This window comes from Haliotis cracherodii, unplaced genomic scaffold (genome assembly GCF_022045235.1).
Source record: "Haliotis cracherodii isolate W230 unplaced genomic scaffold, xgHalCrac1.p SCAF_10, whole genome shotgun sequence".
NCBI lineage: Eukaryota > Metazoa > Mollusca > Gastropoda > Lepetellida > Haliotidae > Haliotis > Haliotis cracherodii.
In genome coordinates, this window is record NW_027266265.1 from 31,543,555 (window position 1) to 31,570,471 (window position 26,917).

Sequence of the window (26,917 nt, forward strand, 5' to 3'; positions counted from 1 at the left end):
TCTGTGGTAACCTACACAACAATGATCCCTCCAGCACCACAAGCAAGAGTACCTTGGTGCACATGGCTGGGTGTTGTGGGGGACAATAACATGAACAGATTGTCAGTACCTTGGTGCACACGGCTTGGTGTTGTGGGGGACAATAACATGAACAGATTGTCAGTACCTTGGTGCACACGGCTGGGTGTTGTGGGGGACAATAACATGAACAGACTGACAGTACCTTGGTGCACAAGACTGGGTGTTGTGGTGGACAATAACATGAACAGATTGTCAGTACCTTGGTGCACACGGCTTGGTGTTGTGGGGGACAATAACATGAACAGACTGACAGTACCTTGGTGCACACGGCTTGGTGTTGTGGGGGACAATAACATGAACAGACTGACAGTACCTTGGTGCACACGGCTTGGTGTTGTGGTGGACAATAACATGAACAGATTGTCAGTACCTTGGTGCACACGGCTTGGTGTTGTGGGGGACAATAACATGAACAGATTGTCAGTACCTTGGTGCACACGGCTTGGTGTTGTGGGGGACAATAACATGAACAGACTGACAGTACCTTGGTGCACACGGCTTGGTGTTGTGGGGGACAATAACATGAACAGACTGACAGTACCTTGGTGCACACGGCTTGGTGTTGTGGGGGACAATAACATGAACAGACTGACAGTACCTTGGTGCACACGGCTGGGTGTTGTGGGGGACAATAACATGAACAGACTGACAGTACCTTGGTGCACACGGCTGGGTGTTGCAGGGGAAGGTTCCTGTGCGGGGTTTCCTCCGAGTGTCACAGTATCGAGGGTTCACTTCTTCCTGATCATTGCGGTTGCACTTGGCTGACGCAGTCTGCTCACCTTAGAACAAATGTACACGTGAAGAAAGAAAAAAGGCACTGTGTTTAACCAGAGCTGGATGTTTATGGCTAGATAAAATAGTTTTGTTGATGTAGAGGACACAAGAATCTCAGCGTAACATGTTAGTTCTTCTTATGGCTACTAGAGTCATTCTTGATCAGTTTACTATTGAAATGTGGGTACAAAACAATCTATCGAGTTAAACCTAGATTTCCATTGCCGTATCATTTTGTACCCAGATCAGTTTACCCCGATTTTTGTTACGACATCAAATGATTTTTCACCATTAGAGGAGATAATATTTTACACAAGCTCAATGTTGTTCACATAGACATAAATGATAATAAACACATCAGTAGACCTATGCCAAACTGTATATTGTTTCCTGTGCAGAAAGCCATAATAATTGTATCTTGTGTGGAATGAACATCGTTTAATAGAAAATTCTCTTTGGGAAATTCTGGTGGCCATGTTGTTGAATGCCGTAAACCAATCATGGATTCATTTACGACATAGATTATAGCGAGATTTCCAAAATCAGGATACGCATAGATATAGTCTGGGTACAAAATGATACAGCAATGAAAATCTGGATACAACTTTGGCCTGGGACGGGTAACTCAGTTCTCAGGTTGGGTGGGTACTGACTAGGATCTGTTTCCCCACAGGACTACCCGGCCCGTGGTTAGTCACAATATATATTGTTTAATAACCAAAATTGACCATAACTTCAAAGTTACACTACAAGCCACTAATGTTCACATTTCTTTCTTACTATGCACATATTCCTTCTGATATGTTCAGCTTCAACATATGCATGACCAGATATGCATGTCCCAATGGGGACTTTTTCACCCAACTCTTGAGACCTACAGTGAGTGAGTGTGAGAGTATTCCAGTTACAGCTTAATGTGGGCGGAAAGCCCGAAGTGATGCAGGTCTCAGATGTTAACCACTTCGGTGAAACCCACGAGCACAGGTAAGGTGCTGACAAACCTAGAAACATAATCGGGGTGAACCGGGATTCAAACCACATCAAAGGTTTCTGGCGTGACCAAGAGACGCAACTCTGCACAGCGAATCGCGGCGCCTTAGACGACTGGGCCACCCCAGCCCCTTGAGACCTACAGAGGGTACTGGGTAGTAAATATCTGTTTAGAACCAACGATAAATTTTGATGGTAAACTGACCAAGAGTGACCCAAACTGGTTTATTATGCAGCATCAAGCATTCACCGTTTAGTGTCACTACATTTGACAAAGCAGATTCTGTTGTTGTGGTTTTGAATAACAGTACCTCCTGCACACTGCTGGTTGCAATACGTTAGCACCACGGTCCAAGTGTAGTTGTGGGAGGGGGGTGCTGGGGTGGGCCGCGCCACCTTCTTGGGCATGGTGTACTCATACCGCACTCCTGTGTTCTGACCCTGCACCAGGATCTGAAATAAGGAGACAGACTTAATATTCCTTTTCTAAATTGTTTTTCCAGCTACAACCTATTATTTGCTTTTGGATATTCATATTGCAATGAAAAATGTGCTTCCTAAGGTTGTGAATTTACCTTTTACTATGAAAAAGAATGAGTGACATGTATTTAGCAATAGTCTAGTAATATCACATTTATGGTGCCTTCTTCAGATGCAAACCTTGGAGCCAGATAATAATTTTGCTTCATGTTACACGTACATATGAAACATCAATTTTACTATTCGTACTTCAGACTATGTATATCTATTTCATGTGGAGTTTCCCTTGTGACTTGGGGCCAGGGTTGAATGTTCTACATACAGATGGCAAACCATATCACCTTGACATATAAAAGCAGGATGAGGTGTTTCCTCCCCTCCCCTACAGCCTACCTCCAGTACAGAGAAGACCCTCCCCTTCCCTACAGCCTGCCTCCAGTACAGAGAACAGCCTGCCTCCAGTACAGAGAACACCCTACCCTACCCTACAGCCTACCTCCAGTACAGAGAACACCCTCCCCTTCCCTACAGCCTGCCTCCAGTACAGAGAACACCCTACCCTCTCCTACAACCTACCTCCAGTACAGAGAACACCCTCCCCTTCCCTACAGCCTGCCTCCAGTACAGAGAACACCCTCCCCTTCCCTACAGCCTGCCTCCAGTACAGAGAACACCCTACCCTCCCCTACAGCCTACCTCCAGTACAGAGAACACCCTACCCTCCCCTACAGCCTACCTCTAGTACAGAGAACACCCTCCCCTTCCCTACAGCCTGCCTCCAGTACAGAGAACACCCTACCCTCCCCTACAGCCTACCTCCAGTACAGAGAACACCCTACCCTCCCCTACAGCCTACCTCTAGTACAGAGAACACCCTCCCCTTCCCTACAGCCTGCCTCCAGTACAGAGAACACCCTACCTTCCCCTACAGCCTGCCTCCAGTACAGAGAACACCCTACCCTCCCCTACAGCCTACCTCCAGTACAGAGAACACCCTACCCTCCCCTACAGCCTGCCTCCAGTACAGAGAACACCCTACCCTCCCCTACAGCCTACCTCCAGTACAGAGAACACCCTACCCTCCCCTACAGCCTACCTCTAGTACAGAGAACACCCTCCCCTTCCCTACAACCTACCTCCAGTACAGAGAACACCCTACCTTCCCCTACAACCTACCTCCAGTACAGAGAACACCCTCCCCTCCCCTACAGCCTACCTCCAGTACAGAGAACACCCTTCCCTCCCTTACAACCTACCTCCAGTACAGAGAACACCCTCCCCTCCCTTACAGCCTACCTCCAGTACAGAGAACACCCTACCCTCCCCTATACAACCTACCTCCGGCACAGAGAACACCCTCCCCTCCCTTACAACCTACCTCCAGTACAGAGAACACCCTCCCCTCCCTTACAGCCTACCTCCAGTACAGAGAACACCCTCTCCTACAACCTACCTCCAGTACAGAGAACACCCTACCCTCCCCTCCCTTACAGCCTACCTCCAGTACAGAGAACACCCTACCCTCCCCTACAGCCTACCTCCAGTACAGAGAACACCCTACCCTCCCCTACCTCCAGTACAGAGAACACCCTACCCTCCCCTACAACCTACCTCCAGCACATAGAACACCCTACCCTCCCCTACAGCCTACCTCCAGTACAGAGAACACCCTACCCTCCCCTACAGCCTGCCTCCAGTACAGAGAACACCCTACCCTCCCCTACAGCCTACCTCCAGTACAGAGAACACCCTACCCTCCCCTACAGCCTACCTCTAGTACAGAGAACACCCTCCCCTTCCCTACAACCTACCTCCAGTACAGAGAACACCCTACCTTCCCTACAACCTACCTCCAGTACAGAGAACACCCTCCCCTCCCCTACAGCCTACCTCCAGTACAGAGAACACCCTTCCCTCCCTTACAACCTACCTCCAGTACAGAGAACACCCTCCCCTCCCTTACAGCCTACCTCCAGTACAGAGAACACCCTACCCTCCCCTATACAACCTACCTCCGGCACAGAGAACACCCTCCCCTCCCTTACAACCTACCTCCAGTACAGAGAACACCCTCCCCTCCCTTACAGCCTACCTCCAGTACAGAGAACACCCTCTCCTACAACCTACCTCCAGTACAGAGAACACCCTACCCTCCCCTCCCTTACAGCCTACCTCCAGTACAGAGAACACCCTACCCTCCCCTACAGCCTACCTCCAGTACAGAGAACACCCTACCCTCCCCTACCTCCAGTACAGAGAACACCCTACCCTCCCCTACAACCTACCTCCAGCACATAGAACACCCTACCCTCCCCTACAGCCTACCTCCAGTACAGAGAACACCCTACCCTCTCCTACAACCTACCTCCAGTACAGAGAACACCCTACCCTCCCCTCCCTTACAGCCTACCTCCAGTACAGAGAACACCCTACCCTCCCCTATACAACCTACCTCCGGCACAGAGAACACCCTACCCTCCCCTACAGCCTACCTCCAGTACAGAGAACACACTACCCTCCCCTACAGCCTAACTCCAGTACAGAGAACACCCTTCCCTCCCTTACAACCTACCTCCAGTACAGAGAACACCCTACCCTCCCCTATACAACCTACCTCCGGCACAAAGAACACCCTCCCCTCCCCTACAGCCTGCCTCCAGTACAGAGAACACCCTCCCCTCCCCTACAGCCTGCCTCCAGTACAGAGAACACCCTACCCTCCCCTACAGCCTACCTCCAGTACAGAGAACACCCTACCCTCTCCTACAACCTACCTCCAGTACAGAGAACACCCTACCCTCTCCTACAACCTACCTCCAGCACAGAGAACACCCTACCCTCTCCTACAACCTAACTCCAGTACAGAGAACACCCTACCCTCCCCTACAGCCTAACTCCAGTACAGAGAACACCCTCCCCTCCCTTACAGCCTACCTCCAGTACAGAGAACACCCTACCCTCTCCTACAACCTACCTCCAGCACAGAGAACACCCTACCCTCCCCTACAGCCTACCTCCAGTACAGAGAACACCCTACCCTCCCCTACAACCTACCTCCAGCACAGAGAACACCCTACCCTCTCCTACAACCTACCTCCAGCACAGAGAACACCCTACCCTCCCCTACAGCCTGCCTCCAGCACAGAGAACACCCTACCCTACCCTCCCCTACAGCCTACCCCCAGCAACAGATTCCCCCTACCCTCCCCTACAACCAACCTCCAACACCAGATCCTCTTGGATGGGTCCCTGGCTGTAGAGACTTTCTGGGCGGTCATAGGGGCGTTTGTAGGTGAAGCGTGTTCCACCAATCTTGTGTATCCCAGCCCAGTCCAGCTTCCACTTGCCATTGAGGTAGTATCGGCCATAGATGTTCTTCAGAGAAAGGTAGTTGGGGGAGACCTCCTCCTCCTGGATGCTGATGCTCCGGGCCCCTTTAGGGAGAACCACAATCGGGTAGTAGGCTGAGGGAACAATTCAGGGGCGTTACAAATGATAAGAATTGTTGAAGCACCAAACATCAATTAATAATATCAACACCATCCTACAACTAATTATCTAGTTTTCCTGTCATATTTATCCAAAATACACTTGTTTCAAGGGACATATTGGTATCCACACCTTCATAACTTTACAAAACTAACCAGTGGTAAAATGCAAACTTTGATAAAAAAAATAATATTTGCAATCTACCATGAGCACTTAATGAAGCATTTACAAATATCAAGAACAAAAGTTATGCAGTGAAAATTCTTAAATTATTTGGTTGGGTAGTTGATGAATAAAAAAGGCATCCTTACTATTGTGTTTCGGCTGCTCCTTGAATGATCCAGTCATGAGTTCACAAGTTGAGTTATCTCCCTTGCACACACCACATCGGTCCAACCTGGCTGGCGACTTGACAACCAGATCACAACCTACCGGCTGAAGTTATACATTGTGATGTTAATGTGCAATATTTAACTTCAGTGTTGCAAATATGATAAACACAGTGCCATGACTCCTTAGGTCACCAGGTAACATAAAATTACATATTCTACAACAGCCAACAATGGCAACATATCACAAACATAAGTTTACAACGTGTAAATATTTTAAGGTAATTAATTTCACACAATAAGGCTTTTACTGCATATGGCCATTTTCTTATTACCAAATACAAGTGGGTACATTTCATTATATCGATATCAAAATGATACTGACGAATAAGAAATCTTCTGTGGGCTCAGTACACAGATGAACAATGTGAACATCACTGACCTGGCAGCTGCCCTTGACACAGATGTCGTCGGTGTCGTCGCTGCATGGAGTGCCGTCCTTCACCTCATCACTCATGGCAAAGAAGAAGTTGTAATCCTTGGCCTGGCAGTAGAGCTTGCACTGGTCATCAACTGTGTACAGACAGATGCACAGTTTGACTATATCGGTCATTAACTGTGTACAGATATACCACATACCATAGGTGGGTCCAGAAGGGGGTGCAGTATTCTCCCCCCTCTCTCTCTCCCCCCCCCCCCCCCCCCTGAACAGTGGGAACACCCCCACCTCAAATTTAAGAATTAAGATTTTTAATCATCCATTGAACTGCTCCCTTCCAGGCACACAGGAATCCAACTCACTGTTCTTGACGTCCTTGTAGGGCACCCACTGGTAGTAGTGTCCACGGAACAACTCATGGTTGTACACCTCACACTGCTCTGTGCGGAAGTCTTTGCTGCCACGCCCACACGCCTGCAGACTGCACATCTTGGACATCTCCCGCTCACCACCACATGTCTTCCCACCATACTGGGGCCTGAGGGGGATAGAAGCTGTGGTTAGTGTCTTCCCACCATACTGGGGCCTGAGGGGGACAGAATCTGTGGTTAGTGTCTTCCCACCATACTGGGGCCTGAGAGGGACAGAAGCTGTGGTTAGTGTCTTACCACCATACTGGGGCCTGAGGGGGATAGAATCTGTGGTTAGTGTCTTACCACCATACTGGGGCCTGAGGGGGATAGAATCTGTGGTTAGTGTCTTCCCACCATACTGGGGCCTGAGAGGGACAGAAGCTGTGGTTAGTGTCTTACCACCATACTGGGGCCTGAGGGGGATAGAATCTGTGGTTAGTGTCTTACCACCATACTGGGGCCTGAGAGGGATAGAAGCTGTGGTTAGTGTCTTACCACCATACTGGGGCCTGAGGGGGATAGAATCTGTGGTTAGTGTCTTCCCACCATACTGGGGCCTGAGAGGGATAGAAGCTGTGGTTAGTGTCTTACCACCATACTGGGGCCTGAGGGGGATAGAATCTGTGGTTAGTGTCTTACCACCATACTGGGGCCTGAGGGGGATAGAAGCTGTGGTTAGTGTCTTACCACCATACTGGGGCCTGAGGGGGATAGAATCTGTGGTTAGTGTCTTACCACCATACTGGGGCCTGAGGGGGACAGAATCTGTGGTTAGTGTCTTCCCACCATACTGGGGCCTGAGGGGGATAGAATCTGTGGTTAGTGTCTTCCCACCATACTGGGGCCTGAGGGGGACAGAATCTGTGGTTAGTGTCTTCCCACCATACTGGGGCCTGAGGGGGATAGAAGCTGTGGTTAGTGTCTTACCACCATACTGGGGCCTGAGGGGGATAGAAGCTGTGGTTAGTGTCTTCCCACCATACTGGGGCCTGAGGGGGACAGAATCTGTGGTTAGTGTCTTACCACCATACTGGGGCCTGAGAGGGATAGAAGCTGTGGTTAGTGTCTTACCACCATACTGGGGCCTGAGGGGGATAGAATCTGTGGTTAGTGTCTTACCACCATACTGGGGCCTGAGGGGGACAGAATCTGTGGTTAGTGTCTTCCCACCATACTGGGGCCTGAGGGGGATAGAAGCTGTGGTTAGTGTCTTCCCACCATACTGGGGCCTGAGGGGGATAGAATCTGTGGTTAGTGTCTTCCCACCATACTGGGGCCTGAGGGGGACAGAATCTGTGGTTAGTGTCTTCCCACCATACTGGGGCCTGAGGGGGATAGAAGCTGTGGTTAGTGTCTTCCCACCATACTGGGGCCTGAGAGGGATAGAAGCTGTGGTTAGTGTCTTCCCACCATACTGGGGCCTGAGAGGGATAGAATCTGTGGTTAGTGTCTTCCCACCATACTGGGGCCTGAGGGGGATAGAATCTGTGGTTAGTGTCTTCCCACCATACTGGGGCCTGAGGGGGATAGAAGCTGTGGTTAGTGTCTTCCCACCATACTGGGGCCTGAGGGCAAGGTTAGCTGTATATTAGTGGCTTGCACCTTATTGTGGTATAGCTGTATAGGGGTATAGGGAAGCTGTAGCTTAGTGTCCAAGTCAGAGCAGGGAGATCCCTTGCACAGTCCATTTCTTGCCTCCAAACTGGAGACAAGGGGGCAAGGGCAACCATTGAACATTTCGGCCTGGGTAGTAGGGTAGTTGTGACATAGGTAATGGAGGGTGATGGTCAACACTTCCCCTTCTAGTCTGCAGTACATTAGCTTGTCAGAAGCGCATAACAGATATGTCCATAGTGTCTGAACATATATTTCAAATTCAAAACATAGATATCAGTTTTGTATAAAACACAATCGTTTCTCAGGCAATCAACATTTAAAAACTGGTGCAAACAGAACAGTTTAGTGAGAAAATGAATGAGTACAGTTTTATCCAAATATGGTTCTTCTGATCAGCATTTTCAACACCTGAAACCTGATCCATCACCTACTCACAGAGGATTATTACACTGCCTGGACCGATGCTTGATGCCACCCCCACAGCTGCGAGTACATGTAGTCCACTCACTCCATGTTGACCAGTCGCCATCAACCTGCCGCGGCCCTTCATTGCCGTACTTCACACACTTGCCATGGCGGCACCACTAGATACACAACAGAGGCATGTCTCAACACAAGGACAACATCTCGCCAGTGAACAGACTCATTAAGTCATCATCATCCTTGTTACAACACAAAGTGAACCTTGTTAATCAGTCTGAGATATTTTTGCAGACAATCCTTATCGGTGCATTAGTCTAAAACCAGTTTCCCACTGATACAGGTAATTCAATATATTTTCACTGTTCCTTGGATTTCAAGTTAGTGAGATTTCACTGTATATATGAATTGTAACTTTAATATTAATTACATTGATATGAGGAACAAGTTCCTCAAGGCAAGATTATTTTAATTTTCACTGCCTATGTAAAATGTCTTTTGGGGGCTTGTAGACATACCTTTTCAGAGCCACATGATGTTCCTTCAGCAGCAGGAAGGAACTTGGTCTCACACAGGGTATCGCCCTTGAAGCACCACAGGCTCTTGCAGATCTCTCTCTGAAATGCAAAAGAGTGGTTAATGTATGTTACCTTTTCAGACTGAATGCTTACATGTGGGAGAATGAAAATATTAATTCCCGCAACATGTTAACTCCTCCCAATGAGTGTACAATCATTCAGTAATTGATCGTGTAGATGATACAGTCAATTCTCTCAACTTCAGACAGGCATAATCAGATGTCATTTAATTATACACTTTACATATGAAAATAATTATTGTGCATCATGGAAAGACAGAAATAACCCTATCAAAAGTGGAGTAGTATCATTAATTTCAAAGATATAATACTGTTTTTATAAAAAAGAACAATTTGTTTGGAGCTTAATAATTTCAGTTGATATACTGTATATAAATTGAGAAGAAAACAAAATCCTCACCCTGCCAATAAGTGTTGGCTTTAATTAGACGAAAAACAGTCAAGCTGCCCAGAGGCTTATCACTTAAGGTGTTAGATTTGAAAGACATTTCAGTAGGAACAGAACACACTCACCTTGCCGAAGTCAAATGTGCAGACTCGGGCACTGAGACCAAACTGCCACTTGCACTGGATGTCTGCGTTGAACAGCTGACCAGGCAATTTCTCAGGGAATTTTAGCTCTGCTACTCGCTGAGGTTCATTAGTCAGACACTGTGACTGAACTGTGCTACCAACAAACAACACAACATCATCAGTTGACATACACTTGGGCAGAGCATATATCAGATATATTGAAACAGTGTATATCTCTGGCATGGACTAGGCCATAGAAGGACATCTCTGGGTTGGGCCCTAGGACATGGGACATCTCTGGGTTGGGCCCTAGGACATGGGACATCTCTGGGTTGGGTCCTGGGACACAAGGCATCTCTGGGTTGGTCCCTGAGACACAGGACATATCTGAGTTGGGCCCTGGGATATGGGACATCCCTGAGTTGGGCCTTTGGACATCTCTGGGTTGGGCCCTGGGATATGGGACATCTCTGGGTTGGGCCCTGGGATATGGGACATCTCTGTTTTGGTTGGGTCCTAGGACATGGGACATCTGTTTTGGTTGGGCCCTAGGACATGGGACATCTCTGGACTGGGCACTGGGACACTGGACATCTCTGAGTTAGGCCCTTGGACATGGGACATCTTTGGGTTTGGCCTTGGGGACAAAGTAGATGTCTTATAATCTGGAGATAGGACACAGGAGAGTGTGAAAAAGTTCTCCCTGACCCAGTCAGCAATATTCAGCAAGGCCAAACAATCCAATCCTTAGTCCTTTCTTGTGACAAGCATAGGATACTTGGGTGCTGTTCAGGCCCAGTATCCCAGCAGGGACAAAAAGACTAGGGGTGTCACGATAAATTGAAATATCGATACATTGCTATTGATAAGCACTTTAAGTCAAAAATCGATTGTTAAATCAGTTTCCTATCAAAAGTATCGATTTCAGTTAGGAATATCAATAGTTTCGATTGTATTTACCATATCAATAGAATACATACATGTTAAAATTTGTTTTTCATGGTAGTAATTTACACATGGTAATGTGGAAGTTCCTTTTTCTTAAATTATTACGGTAAAGAAAAAACAAATCAGTCATATCTCAAACTTTACTTTTTATTTGTTGTTATGGTTATCACATTCAAAGGAAACTTCAGTTCCAAGGTTTAATTCAACTCTAAAATCCATCTAAAATGATACACTGAAAACTATCAATATTTATCGCAATAGTTTCTTTCATTATCAATAGTTATCGCAATAGTGATTTCCAGACCAATAGTCACCCCTAAAAAAGACCAGTATTTCATTGGTTGCCACCGCTTCCTCAGGTAGGTGGGCTCTCGCTCTAATATCATGCAATAATCAAGGCAATTCTGGGATTTGAAACCACAATCACACACAGATGATGGGTACAAGGTATATAATGGTGATATCCTACTTTAGGAATTTATGGAGATAACCTCTGCTACAAGATGACCACTGGAAGAGTCCATTCTGACCAGTGAGGGTGGGAGACATGATGTTACCAGCTGTCCTCTTGCAGAAGTTGCCCTCCCCATCATGGAACATTCCAAAGCTATAAAATATGATAAAAATGTAAGAAGCAGAGAAAAGAAGATTTATATTCTTTGTTGTTTCCTGTTAATATGCTTTCAATAACTTTCCAACCAGAGACACACCAATGCTCAGCTCTTGAATAGCAGTGACATGATAACAATTAACAACCTCTCAAGCTTAGTCCTTCTTATGGATATGCAAAGATTGATTGAGTGAGTGAGTATAGTGTTACGCCGCTTTTAGCAATATTCGAGCAATATCACGTCGAGGGACACCAGAAATGGGCTTCACACATTGTACCCATGTGGGGAATCAAACCCGGGTCTTCAGCATGATGACCGAATGCTTTAACCACTTGGCTACCCGACCACCCCGATATGCATAATAGTCATGCAGGTGAAAAGATGTCTGCCACCTTGGGGAAACCTACAAACATTGGTATGGTACTGACAAACCTGGTAACAATCAGGAACAACCAGTATTGGAAGCAATCATAGGTTTCCAGCATACCTAATTGCAACTATGCACAGACATAAATAATAACACTTACAGGTTTTCAATTCAAATGAAAAGCTATGCTATTGAAGCTATACTTTCTCCACAAACAAAGAGCAAGGTAATAGCTGTTGGTGAAACTACTGCCACTTAAAGACCCACTCGAGCTGTTTATAACAATTTGTCTAAAAGTATGACCTGCTAGAGAGCGGCATGTTCAAAGAGTTCACATTCTGAAGCGGACACAAGAAAGGAGATGGGAGGTCTGGTATAAGGAAAAACTTAAAGATACTATAATATTTTTTATCACATGCCCCAGGGAATGATAAATAGAAAGGCTCTCTATATTCAATACCTCACACACACAGCTGTAGTCCACATTAAACAGTTCCAAGGAGCATGTCAGTAGCTGTCAACCGTTACTATAACAGGTCAGACACACTAAGGGGACAGGTGCTCACTTAATGCTTTTATTTGCATAGGCATCCAACACTTCATGACAGCAAATACCTGACACTGTGGGGAGTAACAGTGGTAGAAACAGTACAACCAAAGGAATGAGCCCCTTGAAGTAGTCACATAACAGACTCCATGGTTGTTATACTACGTACCACATATAACTGATATTGCAGATTTGTTCAGTTAGTATTGGTTACATTATTTATCACATACCTATCAAATATATGAGGCAATTTGCATAGAGATGGTCATATCACTGGGGGTGTAATAACCACACCCGTATCACTCTCTACTGGACTGATATGGCTTGTTTATATTGGATTTTATTGGAGTTATTTCCCTTTGTGTGTTGCCTACTTGTCTGCTCGGCTAGCTTCCCTTTGACAATATCTTCCAAACAAGGTGAAAATGTATCGCATTCACTTGCAAATAGATACATTTAATAATTTGAGTTTATGGTATAAGACAAAATGTTTATTATGCGCCAGTATTTAAATCATACCAGATATCAGCCTCTGGCCTTCAACACTTGGGCTGACCTGGGGGTCTCAGGTTGATATGGAAACCGCCATATAATAACCTCTAAATATCACATACAGATGATATTGCATACTTGCATATATATTATTTATGTGCAGCTGGCCTAAAGTGGAAATAAGAACTGAATATATATTATGCATTACACAAAATCATTTAAAATGTCTTTGAATTGCTAATGGACCTACTTGTGTCCAATCTCATGTGCAATGGTGAAGGCTGTGGCAAGTCCTGTGTCTTCATTGACCACACAGCTACGCAAGGGGTTACACATCCCTTTGATAGGAGCAAAACCTGTTGGAAAAGAATATCACAATATAAAGTCATGGTTTAAAATTGAACCACAGCCACTATATCAATTGTATTTCAGTAACATGAAATCACTTGGAGCCCTTGCAAGGGACACCACACAAAGCATAACCCTACTAAGGAGACACCAACCCCAGTAACACATGGAACCGCTGCTGAGGTGACACCAATCCCTTTATGACATGGGGACCCTGCTAGGGAGACACCTACCCTAGTATCACATGGGACCCCTGCTAAGGAGACACCTACCCAGTAACACAGGGAGCCCCTGCTGAAGGACACCTACCCCAGTAACACATGGAGCCCCTGCCCCCTGGTAAAGAGACGCCTAACCAAGTAACACATGGAACCCATGCTAAGGAGACACCTACCCCAGTGACACATGGGACCCCTACTAAGGAGACACCTACCCCAGTAAAACATGGAGCCCCTGCTGAAGGACACCTACCCCGGTAACACATGAAGCCCCTGCTAAGGAGACACCTACTCCAGTAACACATGGGGCCCCTACTAAGGAGACACCTACCCCAGTAAAACATGGAGCCCCTGCTAAGGAGACACCTACTCCAGTATCAAATGGAGCCCCTGTTAAGCAGACGCCTACTCCAGTATCACATGGAGCCCCTGTTAGGGAGACGCCTACCCCTTTATGACATGGGGGACCCTGCTAGGGAGACACCTACTCCAGTATCACATGGAGCCCCTGCTAAGGAGACACCTACTCCAGTATCACATGGAGCCCCTGCTAAGGAGACACCTACTCCAGTATCACATGGAGCCCCTGTTAGGCAGACGTCTACTCCAGTATCACATGGAGCCCCTGCTAGGGAGACACCTACCCCTTTATGACATGGGGGACCCTGCTAGGGAGACACCTACTCCAGTATCACATGGAGCCCCTGTTAGGCAGACGCCTACTCCAGTATCACATGGAGCCCCTGTTAGGGAGACGCCTACCCCAGTAAAACATGGAGCCCCTGCTGAAGGACACCTACCCCGGTAACACATGAAGCCCCTGCTAAAGAGACACCTACCCCAGTATCACATGGGACCCCTGCTAAGGAGACAACTACCCCAGTAAAACATGGAGCCCCTGCTGAAGGATACCTACCCCGGTAACACATGAAACCCTTGCTAATGAGACACCAACTCCAGTATCACATGGAGCCCCTGTTAGGGAGACGCCTACCCCAGTAATATATAGGGACCCTGCTAAGGAGACACCTATCCCTTTATGACATGGAGCCCCTGCTAGGGAGGCACCTACCCCTTTATGACATGGGGCCCCTGCTAGAGAGACACCTACCAAGAGTATCACATGGAGCATTCTTGTAGGAGCAGATATCCATGCCAGTGAGGAGAATGGCATGGTCGTGATTACTACCGCTGGAGCTGATGAGAACTGACTGCCACTGACAGAAGCTGTTAAGGGTGTGGTCAGCATGGAAGTTGACCTGCAGGCCAGGCTAGATGGAGGGAATAGAATTAATTATCAATGTGAAAGACAATCGTGAAAAACATGAGTTAGGTGAGGTGAAATGGGGTTTTCAAATCTCTCAAGGTTATTGCACTTATATAGTGACGTAGTTGCATATGTGTGTTTGGCTGCTTGTGTAAGTCAGGACTTAGGCTGGTTGTATAGTGCCACCCGCCTAAGACACCCAACTCAGACACAGTATATAATGACCCCGAGTCGACCAGTCCTCATTCCCATATAATACTGCACGCCCAGCAGGATATATTCATGGACCATCTTTTAGTGTCTTTTGGTATGACACGGCCAGGGGATTGAATTACTGGCCTTATGCTCTCCAGGCAGATGCTCTATTCACTAGATCACACAGGTGGTAATGAAAAACAGAAGTAGCACAATGAGTTCAGATAAATGGATGAAGCACTTGTAAAATATTACATGACTCCACTGGATGTTCAGTGATCTTGCATCGTAACAATGCCAAACAATCAGCTACATTGTTTGTTGCCTTTCTTACATATTACAATAAACAACATTGTTTGATGCATGTCATTCATGATATAATGTCATCCTTGATATAACAATCAAGAACATTGTTTTATGCCTTTCCTCTCATATTACAATAAACAACATTGTCATATCATGGATGACATGCATCAAACGATGAAGAACATTATTTTATATCTTTCCTCACATTCTACAAGCTTGTTATCGCCGATATATCAAGAACATTGTAGAATGTGAGGAAAGGCATATAGAGATCAGCAACACCGAGTTACGTACCTCATCCCCCTCCAGCAGTACTAGGCCGACCAGCACGATGTCCACCTGGTTGCCGATACTGGTGTCCTGGAACAACTCCGACACCTGCGGAGGGGAGGTTAGATAAATACATAATATTCACATGCATCTCATCCTGCCACGCGCATGTGTTATTATTTGGATTTTCTGATCCTGTAGAGGTTGTATGTAGTGAAGAAATTACCTACAATTTCAAACATATAGTCAGCAAAGAAGATGTAGGATGACCATATATCATGGGGTATATATATCAAGGTGTAAAGACCAAAATTCCAACAGAGAAGAAGAGGCATATGCCCCATACCAACATTCACCAATATTCAGTGTTTCTTTTTGTTAATGTGACATAAATATCAACCATGACAAATTATCACAATGTTTTAGAGGGGCGGTTGGGTAGACTTGTGGTTACAGCATTCACTTGTCACCCCGAAGACCTGTTTTTGATTCCTGACATGGGTACTATGTGTGAAGCCCATTTCTGGTATCCGCCGCTGTGATATTGCTGGAATATTGCTAAAAGCGGCGTAAAACCATACTCACTCGCCCGAACGCCTGCCCGCCCACACATCCGCCCATCCACGTGCACCCACCCACCCACCCACTCACTCACTCAATGTTTCAGGCTTTGAACACAATAACAATCTCAGCCACTCAAAACAAACAATAAGTTTTTGAGTGGCCTTGGCAGAAGTATGTCTCAGGCCACATCTCAAGAGTGGGTCTTTCTCTTACTTCATCAATAATGATAAACCATCATGGCCACCCAATCAATAATTACGTTGGCTCTTATGTCAAAAATGGGGTTATTGGGAACCTGAGGACAAGTTTTTCCAGTATTTTGAGAAACAGATCAATCCCAAATGGTCAGCCCTTCATATTCAAAGATGACTGCATGTATTCTTTGTCCATGACACACTTACAATATTGAAGATGCTGAGAACGTAGGTAGTGATGTTGTCTCGGCCATGCTTCCAGAACATGGCCTTGTCCACCACCACCAGGGTCTCCACCGTTCGGTCGTGTGGGCTGCCGTACACATGGTGGGGGGATCGACGTTCACGATGCTGCTGTTTCTCGGGGTCTTGTCTAGAGAATGGGTAGAAGTCAGCAATGTCATCTATGGAATCTGTGTCTGCATAAACAAGTTTGAACAGTCACATGATGAAATGACAGCTTGACTGACAATGTTAGAAGAAATATTAACTCAAGATATTTTAAACCATTGGGTTTTCTTAAATGTGTTCCTGACAAGCAGCAATAGATAGGTTGTTCCTGACAAGCAGCAATAGATAGGTATCTGTGACTGACCTGCTACATCATATATTGCAAAATACTCTCTTCATGGTTTATCCTCAAATTTGAGATTTCATTTGCTGTGTTAAACAACTGACAATCTATTCTTACTTCTTAAATATATACAATAACCTTAGCTGCACCAAATGATCTAGTCTGTCTCACAGTCCCTGAGACATATTATTTTCCCCTCTGCCAAGCCCCTACTGTAATGCTGTAGCTTTAAATGAAGCAAGTCTAGATTTTCCACAGGCTCTGAATCTCCTATGTTACTAGGCCTCTTTACAAATGATCTATTTTCAGAGACAAACAATTAGTCTACAAATGAACATGTACATTTAATTACATAAGAAACATGTCATATCTTCTTGAATCAAGCACCTGCTTCCTTTTCATGTTTCAATTCCCATCCATCATAGATTTGTATCATCTCATAACTACTCATTAACATGTGTGATGAACCAACCAAAATATTTCAATTGTATATCTAGTCTGACAACACCCACAACAGGATTTGTAACAGAATCTTCAAACTGAACCTGTCCAAACTTGAGGTACAGCTGAGCAAACATGCCTTTTATCATGTAATGCTAATTACAAAAAGTTAAACAGAAGCTTCAGAATCTGTGTTCATCTTTTGAACTAGCAAATAACCTACTAAAGAGCAAAACTTAAAATGCAAAATTTAAACAAGCATTAAAATCAACAAAATATCCTAAGAATTATTCCTAGAAATATCCACCTTTGAAGATATTGCATTTTTGTGAAAAAAACTAATCAAATCATGAATTGGTTTGAAAACATGATGAAAGTTAAACATATGTCAGACTTGTCATGGGTGGGCCATCTTTATTCCTGGATGTCATGGTGACGTATGGGAGGTGTTACTGAAGAAAATATTTCAAAAGGGGAAATGATGGGGAAATTATCTGAAATGTTAACAAGTGCGAAGGAAGAGTACAGGCTTCCCCTCTCTATTGAGGTCCCACCCACCTGTACAGTACACGCTGTACTAAATCACTCTATGATTAGATTTGCCTTAACTTTATGGCCAACCAATTGCCTATTTAGAGCTCTTTGCAAAAGAATATTAGCTCATCTTTGACAAAGAGGGTGGAACAAGATGGAAGTCATTGGAGGGTGGCGAAGAAATACCTCAATTATTAAAATCAATTCTTGCTAAACAGTGGCAGAATTCCCCTTAAACTTCCTGAAACGGGACAATGTAATGAATGGCTTCTTATGAGTGTAACCTTCACTGGGCACTGAGTTGTGGTGTGTCTCTAACAGTCAGGTAACAGGATGATGTGTCATTAAATTCTGGTGTTATAGGATTGTTATCACCTGTTTCACAGGCATAATGCATTACAGATATTAGTTAATTCTCAAGCAAGACATCTGAAATATGCATGTTCTAAAGGGGAACAAATTTTGCCATTTGGGATCAGAATTTTCAGTTTTGGATATCTAAAAAATAGTAATGTGCTTTCATGAAATGTGTTTTTTACTTATGTCTGAGGTTATTTTTTGCCGTGTTATTACAAATTCTTTTTGAACAATTTTGGAGGAATATCTGTAGATCAGTAAATAATAAAACATATAATTAAAACTAAATCTCAATATCCCTAAAGATATTTACTTACAAAATATTTATCTCGATACACCCAAGGATGATATGCTTCCAAGACCTCTTCATGTATCTATCTCATATCTGTCATTCAGTAACAAACCAATAAAGTTCGTACTCAACCTTTCAAAGCTGTACTTTGAAAAGGTCAAAAGTATATATTTAGTTTATCATGTATAAAATGTCTGATAACAAATATTAATTTTAGGAGCTGACAAGGCTAATGACTTAAAGATATCTGCGAGGTAGTTTCCTCAATATTATGTCCAGATAAACTAGATGGTGGATATAAAGTCATACAAACTGTTGGTGTTAACTATTTTCTTATATCACTTCCATATGAGTATGTCTTGGGGTTTAGCACTTGCAGCAATATCGATCTGGGGTACTCAAGAAAAGAGCTTCACATATTGTACCTATTTGGGAAATCAAACTTGGACCTTTGGCATGAAGAGCAAACACTTTGACCACTAGGATATCTCACCACCCCATATGTCTCAGAAACCTAGCTACACAACTAAAATGTGAAACTATTATCCTTTGGTGCTGACCATATTCTGCAGTAACCATTCTCATCAAAGGCCTGACAAACTTATCTTCATAAATGTTATTTCAGTAGCAGTTTCTTGATATCTAATAATAATAAGTGCCTAACCATGACCTAATTTTAGAATTATTTAATCTGAAAAAATGATTTTACCTTTTGAAAATGAACATAATCATCATCACTCACTAATTAAGAAAACTCAACAATGTTGAACTCCCATTACTAATGGTTGATATGAGATTTATTCCCTAGCTTATAAATTTATCAGGACTGAATCTCAGCAGTAATGAATTCCAAGTCTCATCAAATAGTCCCAGTTTCCATCAGTGGAGAGAAAATGATTAGAAGATTGATGAGGTTAGGGCAACCTAGTCATGTCTTAAGCAACGTATGCTGTGATGTGGAATTAATGAAAATGTGGTACTCAAATAGCGCTTCAGTGCACCAAGAGAGAGGTCAGCACACTGAATGTATGGAGGGAGGATTAATATTAATCACTGTCAAATACTACAAACAAATAGAGAGAATCACAATCACCTAATTTGAATACATGTTCTAGAAGTTCATTTATTAAACAGGGATACACAGGAAACTGGACATACATTTCAATTTCTGATGAAAATGAAGATTTGTTGAAGAAGAATAACAGAGATGCCACTTTCGGCAATATTCAAGTAACATTCAAGTGGGGGGGAGGGAAAGGAGAGACACCTGAAATGGACTTCACACATTGTACCCATGTGGGTAATCGAACCAATGCCTTCAACACTTTACTACAACTTGTACAAGGCTAGCCCACTGCACAGCATAGGTAGAATATTATACAATCTTATATCATTTCTACAAGGCAGTGCCCCAATTGTGTAGATAGATGCTCATGATATCAATCACAGGATGGTCTGGTCCTGAATCGATTATTTACAGACCACCCTCATATAGCTGGAATATTGATGAGTGCGGCATTAAACAACAAACAAGGCAGTCCAAACCCTGATGGTGCTATGAGAATTCATGAACTACTCTGAAAAGCCTGGTCTACTGAGGCAGTGCCATCTTGGTGAGCAATGTATGTGGGCACAGCTCTTAGAGAAGGAGGGGTGCATAATAGCATGTCGCATGTAACTACCAGGCAACATGTAACTACCTGTGTTATTTGTATAAAAAAATATTACATCAAATGAATTTGTTAAAGTTTTGAATTATGTTAACACTTATACTAGCCAAATATTCCATATATCCTTAAATGTCCCAACTTAAAAAAGCTTCGAAAAAGCAACAATTAGAGTTCCAAACAAAATCCAAGCTCTTCAAATAGCCAGGTCCATGTGATGCTGATTTTAAGATCTAATAATGAGAATGGTTGCCATATTAAGACCTGGCATGTTAGTAGAACCAGTTGTTAGTACTCACAGTCTCTGGCCTGGTGGTTGTGCAGATTATGATGAGGGAGATGGTCAGTCTTGTAGATGATGTGAGGTAGTTTGGTCCCTGAGTTATCTCCCTTCCTGATGGCTGCAGGCATAGGCTCAACCACATAGTCTTCCTCAGGCAGGCGCAGAATTCCAGTCTGGAGGAGAACAGTTCATGTCAGGGGTTGCAGATTAGGAGTGAGTGAGTGAGTGGGCTTGAGTTTTACACAGCTTTGAACCAGGGATCCAAAATTATTTTTGGCCAATTGGACACTTGTATTTTGGTCATGCCCACCTCATATTTGACAGTTGCTGGTGGACGTTCATGTATGTAAACAATGAGTTTTGATGTTTTTTTCCCAATGCAAAGTAATGCAATGAACACGTAACACCCGAAATGTCAACAAATCCGTACTGAGTTTTATCCTGGTATTGCACTATCTAGTTATAAAAAGTATTCATTGAATAGATGTTCTTATGTTTGTAATCTATTTTATTACATTTATTCAAAATTCCATTTAATATTGATTCCATATTTTATGCGAAGTGACTCACTGTTATTTACAGCAACCATGGTCAGATTACTGATATTGATGCCTTGGAATGAACTTAGTTGCCAGAGAATGGACACATACCATATTCAACGTGATAAGAGCCCTGCACCAATAAGCGCCCACGGCGACATTTGCTAAGATATTGGCTAGTGAACAATCCCAATTATCACCCCTTCCGATTGATCAATGTACACAAGACTTATTTATTCGCGTATAATACACACTCCTGTGTTATATGCACCCTTAATTATGGGCATTTAATTCTGGAAAATATATTTGTTGTACATAAACATTTCAGGCTGTCAGCATAAACCACGAAATTTATCTTTCAACTCTGTTTTTTTCACCAAAATAACATTCTAATAAAAGCCTCCTATTTCTAATTTTGAGAGCGCCCTGAGCGCTTATTACGTCGAATACGGTATATCATAAATGACACACTTTGACTCATTCAGTCATTCCGGCAATAGCAATCAGTTGTTCCAAAGTGCTACTCTTATGGTTATTATTATTTTAAACATATATGGTAAAAGTTGCAACTAATTAACACGATATTGGAAGATATTTTTTCTGATAAAATTATAGTTTTAGATACAGTTCTTCTGATCGTTTTGTCAAAATTCTTTGAAGTTATATTATTGTGTATTTATCAACCATATCTCTGGTAGATTGGTAGAAAATTTGTGTACATGTCATTGCTACTTCTGGCTTAGTCTACAAGAAAATACATACAGTAATCTTAATTTTGTTGCATGAAAAACAATGCCTAGCAGAAAAGGAAATACAATTTAAATGGTAAGTCATCTCATCTGTAGCTATTGTATCTCAAATTTCTCATTTTTCCAGATCCCTGCTTTGAACAAAATTTCAGTAATTTCATGGCATGTCGGCTAAATGCTGGAGGAAAGTGGAAGTGATGCAGGTCATTGATGCTTACCACTTTGCTCAAACCCATGGGGTATGAAGCTAAAAAATCATTAACAGGGATAACTAAATCCTGGCAAAAGGAAGGGACAGAACTCTGCGCAGCAAACTATGGTTCCACAGGCTAGGTTCAACTATTTGATCCTCAATTGGCGGACTGCAAAAATATTACATGGATTTAGGATTTTTAATAGTAAATATGAAAGGTATGAAATATCTCCAGCCTAACTGACCAGTTCCAAACCATAAACAATTTGTTGCATTTACCATGCTCTCTTTATGCACTGTTCATTCAAGTCAAGAGTCAACAGTCAGCCGAATGTTAACCTACCCTATGCCTGAGTAGGTCTATTACTACAACCAGTGACTGGGGGTCTGGCTGCCTGTCACTGGGGTAGGCCTGTATTGTATCAAGACAGCCCAAGGCTAATGTTTCTATAACCTGCATTGACTTCACAACAACATATTCCACTGGCTTCATTATAGTCAATATCACTGCATGACCTGCAGCAGACTGACCTGTAGTCATCAGACTGGTACTTTGTTGAGAGCTTTACATGGAGGTGGACCTGTACAGTCAGACCAGTACTTTGTTGAGAGCTTTACATGGAGGTGGACCTGTACAGTCAGACCAGTACTTTGTTGAGAGCTTTACATGGAGGTGGACCTGTATGTAGACAGACTGGTACTTTGTTGAGAGCTTTACATGGAGGTGGACCTGTACAGTCAGACCGATACTTTGTTGAGAAGCTTTATAAGGAGTTGGACCTGAAGTATTCAGACCGATACTTTGTTGATAAGCTTTACATGGAGGTGGACCTGTACAGTCAGACCAGTACTTTGTTGAGAAGCTTTATAAGGAGTTGGACCTGAAGTATTCAGACCGATACTTTGTTGATAAGCTTTACATGGAGGTGGACCTGTACAGTCAGACCGATACTTTGTTGAGAAGCTTTAAAAGGAGTTGGACCTGAAGTATTCAGACCGATACTTTGTTGAGAAGCTTTACATGGAGGTGGACCTGTACAGTCAGACCGATACTTTGTTGAGAAGCTTTACATGGAGGTGGAGGTGGAACTGTACAGTCAGACCAGTACTTTGTTGAGAAGCTTTACATGGAGGTGGACCTGTACAGTCAGACCGATACTTTGTTGAGAAGCTTTACATGGAGGTGGAGGTGGAACTGTACAGTCAGACCAGTACTTTGTTGAGAAGCTTTATAAGGAGTTGGACCTGAAGTATTCAGACCGATACTTTGTTGAGAAGCTTTACATGGAGGTGGAGGTGGAACTGTACAGTCAGACCAGTACTTTGTTGAGAAGCTTTATAAGGAGTTGGACCTGAAGTATTCAGACTGATACTTTGTTGAGAAGCTTTACATGGAGGTGGACCTGTACAGTCAGACTGATACTTTGTTGAGAAGCTTTACATGGAGGTGGACCAGTACAGTCAGACCAGTACTTTGTTGAGAACAATTGTAATTCATCTTATATGTTACAGGACCTGTGGGGAGTCCAGGACAGGATATAGGTCCCCATGCTTGTCGTAAGAGGTGCATCGAATGGTGAGATTTAGTGCCTTGGTTGATGGCATGTCATTGTACCCCACTTGTGAGGATCGACGCTCATGTCATCAATCACTGGATTGTCCGGGACAGATTCAAATATTTACATACTACTATCATAGACCTGGAACATTGCTGAGTGCAGCAATATAGAACAAACAAAACAAATATATATGTAACTGGCATGGGTGCTGACAGAGTTTTATGGCATTGTCCCAATTTCTTCAGGATAGAACATTCAAAAGCTCCCTTCTTTAGTCTAAATATTCTAGGAGACCACAGGGTGGGCACACTATCTACCGGAACAACAAAACCCCACAGGGTTAAATTTTGATGACACAAACAATTTCACAAATATCCTCTTTCAGTCTGTCATGCCATCTTAGAACACACAAGATATGATCACCATGCCAACTAAAGCATGCCCAAATTAATCTTCATTAGACCCAATCGACCAATGCCAGAGTCTTAATTACGCTAATCAAGTCACGAAATTCTGCTGCCTCGGCAGGTTCCATGAAAGCACCCAGTGAAGGTAGAAATGTTGTTCAGTGTGTAACGGTTGGATCAGCTGGGAAGTGAACCAGGTACTGACCCTGTCTGGAAACAGTGTGGCACTCACGAATCATTTGGCAGATTTAGATGTTACACAGGTCCCGCTGGAGGTGCCACAGGGAAGTGACTACTGTCGGTTAAGTTACTATTTGGATGATACCCAGGTTTGTTATGCTACACATGGGGTATGTTGCATGTCAGGTAACCAGACATGTCATTCATATAAGCATATGGGAAACTATCCGGACTTGAAGCAGGGGTCAGTGAAAGACATAATTTGTATCAACACACTCATTATTAGTAAGTTGTCAGGGAGAAAAGTCACTGATACAGAAGAAAGCCTAGCCTGAATTCCAGTCTGAGGTTCATTTCAGAACAAATGTGTGTTAACATTGATGTTAACACTGTAGCGTGCAACATGTTCACATGGCATTCAGGTCATATTGACTTATTGTCGTTGTGTATTAAGCCAATACATCTATGATCCATTTTCACAATGCCTGGATTAAAATAGATGTGAATTTCTACCTGGGGTTACATCTGTGTCAACTGAAGGAGTGATTTGGGTTTAACGCCGCTTTTAACAGTATTCCAGTTATATCATGGCATGTCAGCTCAATGTGGGAGGAAAGTCCGAAGATGTTTACCACTTTGGTGAAACCCAAAAGCATGGGTATGGTGCTGACAAACCTAGAAACATTTGTCAGGGGGAACTGGGATTTGAACCCACAATCATAGGTTTCTGACGTGCCCAAGGGACGCAACTCTGCACAGCAAATCGCGGCGCCTTAGACAACTGGGCCACAATTCTGGCAACTAGTCAGGCACATGTGTCCATTTCTTAATTCACAAATGTGAAATCAGTTTTTTCAAAAACTACTTTTGGCATCATAAAACAGGAAGTGATAATAGTTCCACATTAACCAGCTCAGAAACATTGTTCTCACAAATAACAGCCCACAGTGTCAGTATTAAGTATCTGCCACCACATGTATTCAGCCAGGCAGGGCCCTTAATGCCCCCTGATCCAGTAGTTACAGAGTGTTTGTTTCCTTTTGTCCACAGTGGACATTGCCCTGTCATCTCTTCCAATCCTCTCCATCATTCTTCAGCACCCTTCTGTTTTCACAACAGAGCCTCAATCAGTTTCAACACCAAACACTTTTTGTAATTTGGAGCTGCATTGACATTGTGTAAAACCAGACAAGTTCCAGAGAAGAGCAAATGTTCCTTAGCAGATACTATAATGATATAACATTTATACTAAGTTTTAATATAATAATTAGACCCACAGCAAGTGATTTTATAAGTTATCATGATAATACACTGATGGTTTGGTGAATTGGTACAGCTGTACTCAGATTCCAAGGCCAAACACAAATATGGCCAGGTGAAGTTGATACAATAATTGAGCCTTAAAAAATACATTCCTATAGATGTAGTGACCAAGATGACAATAACAGTCACCACTGTGTCCCACAGTCTGGTCATATAAGTATATAGTTTACATGTTTCCTTCTCCACCTTATCAAGGCGATGTTAATGATGGAGGTGGTTTTGCCACCTATTCTCTAAAGCAGCTGAGATGACAGTTTATGCTGAATAGGTAATCAGAGACACTGAGAAATGAGCACATATGGAAAAGAAATGAGACACCTTTAACTGACCATGTCATTCGTGTCCACTCTCACATGGTGATTCTGGAGCAATAGATCCTAAATACCTTGTAAGCAGATCCCCCCAGTCCTCCCACGCAGTGGTCATTGATACAAGAATGAGTTTTGAATACACAATACCATTTAGAAAGTGGTCAAATGTAACAAATGTCATATTTGGGATAACACTTTCTTTTTAAAGAACAGATTCGAATCCGGGATTCGAAGCCACACTGCCACAAAGTCAGCAATTCAACCGACTCAGCCACCGAGACTTTCACAAAAATGAAAGTCTGACAACTGGTAGTCTAGATCACATACTTTGTGTACCCCTCTGACAAGTATATATTGGCATGGCTCCCATGGTCGAAAGCTATGAATACACAATGCCATTTAGAAAATGGTAAAACGTTACAAATGTTATATTTGGGATAACACTTTTTTTTAGCAAAGTACAGATTCTAGTACTTTTTTGGGTTGAGTCCCTACTGGGAATCAGAGGGGTACACAAAGTATGTGATCTAGACTACCAGTTGTCAGACTTTCATTTTTGTGGAAGCCTTGGTACCTGAGTGGGTTAAATCGCCGTCTTTGAGTGCTGGCCATTAAGCGTGTGTGCATGTACAAGTCGGGACTGATGCTGATTTATAGTGCTGGCTCAGTTTAACATGAATACCCCACTCAGAGACAGTAAACGGAGTCCAGGGTCCACTTGCACAAATCTTAGCGCTAAGACTATTGTAAGCCTATGTTAAGGTATGGGAGTTAGGATCATCTTAGCGCTAAGATCGCTTTGTGAAAGTGGGCCCAGGACAACCAGTCCATATTTTAACCCCTAAATACCAAGCGCCAGGCAGGGTAACAACAAGTACTATACTCTGGTGTCTTTTGGTATGACACAGCCAGGGATCGAGCCCCGGACCTTCTGCTCTCCGAGCAGAAGCGGAGACAACAGGTGGTTCTATCAAACCTGATGATTACCGGTAGTAGGTAAAAACAAGACCAATATATAAGCTCTAATGGTCTATG

General features: G+C 43.6%; 1 protein-coding gene across 1 annotated transcript in view; it reads right to left on the reverse strand.

The window, feature by feature from the left end:
• LOC139449048 (A disintegrin and metalloproteinase with thrombospondin motifs 16-like) overlaps positions 1–26,917 on the reverse strand; it is a 91,462-nt gene that overhangs the window by 5,222 nt on the left and 59,323 nt on the right. The window contains exons 4-18 of the mRNA XM_071230521.1: positions 20,638–20,794; positions 16,681–16,892; positions 15,740–15,823; positions 14,789–14,948; positions 13,362–13,467; positions 11,564–11,701; positions 10,147–10,300; positions 9,554–9,652; positions 9,051–9,199; positions 6,948–7,123; positions 6,589–6,719; positions 6,129–6,252; positions 5,548–5,792; positions 2,160–2,301; positions 737–863 (exon numbers count right to left, since the gene is read on the reverse strand). Of these exons, the coding sequence (XP_071086622.1) occupies positions 737–863; positions 2,160–2,301; positions 5,548–5,792; positions 6,129–6,252; positions 6,589–6,719; positions 6,948–7,123; positions 9,051–9,199; positions 9,554–9,652; positions 10,147–10,300; positions 11,564–11,701; positions 13,362–13,467; positions 14,789–14,948; positions 15,740–15,823; positions 16,681–16,892; positions 20,638–20,794 (2,204 nt within the window). The remainder of the gene's footprint in view (positions 1–736; positions 864–2,159; positions 2,302–5,547; positions 5,793–6,128; positions 6,253–6,588; positions 6,720–6,947; positions 7,124–9,050; positions 9,200–9,553; positions 9,653–10,146; positions 10,301–11,563; positions 11,702–13,361; positions 13,468–14,788; positions 14,949–15,739; positions 15,824–16,680; positions 16,893–20,637; positions 20,795–26,917) is intronic.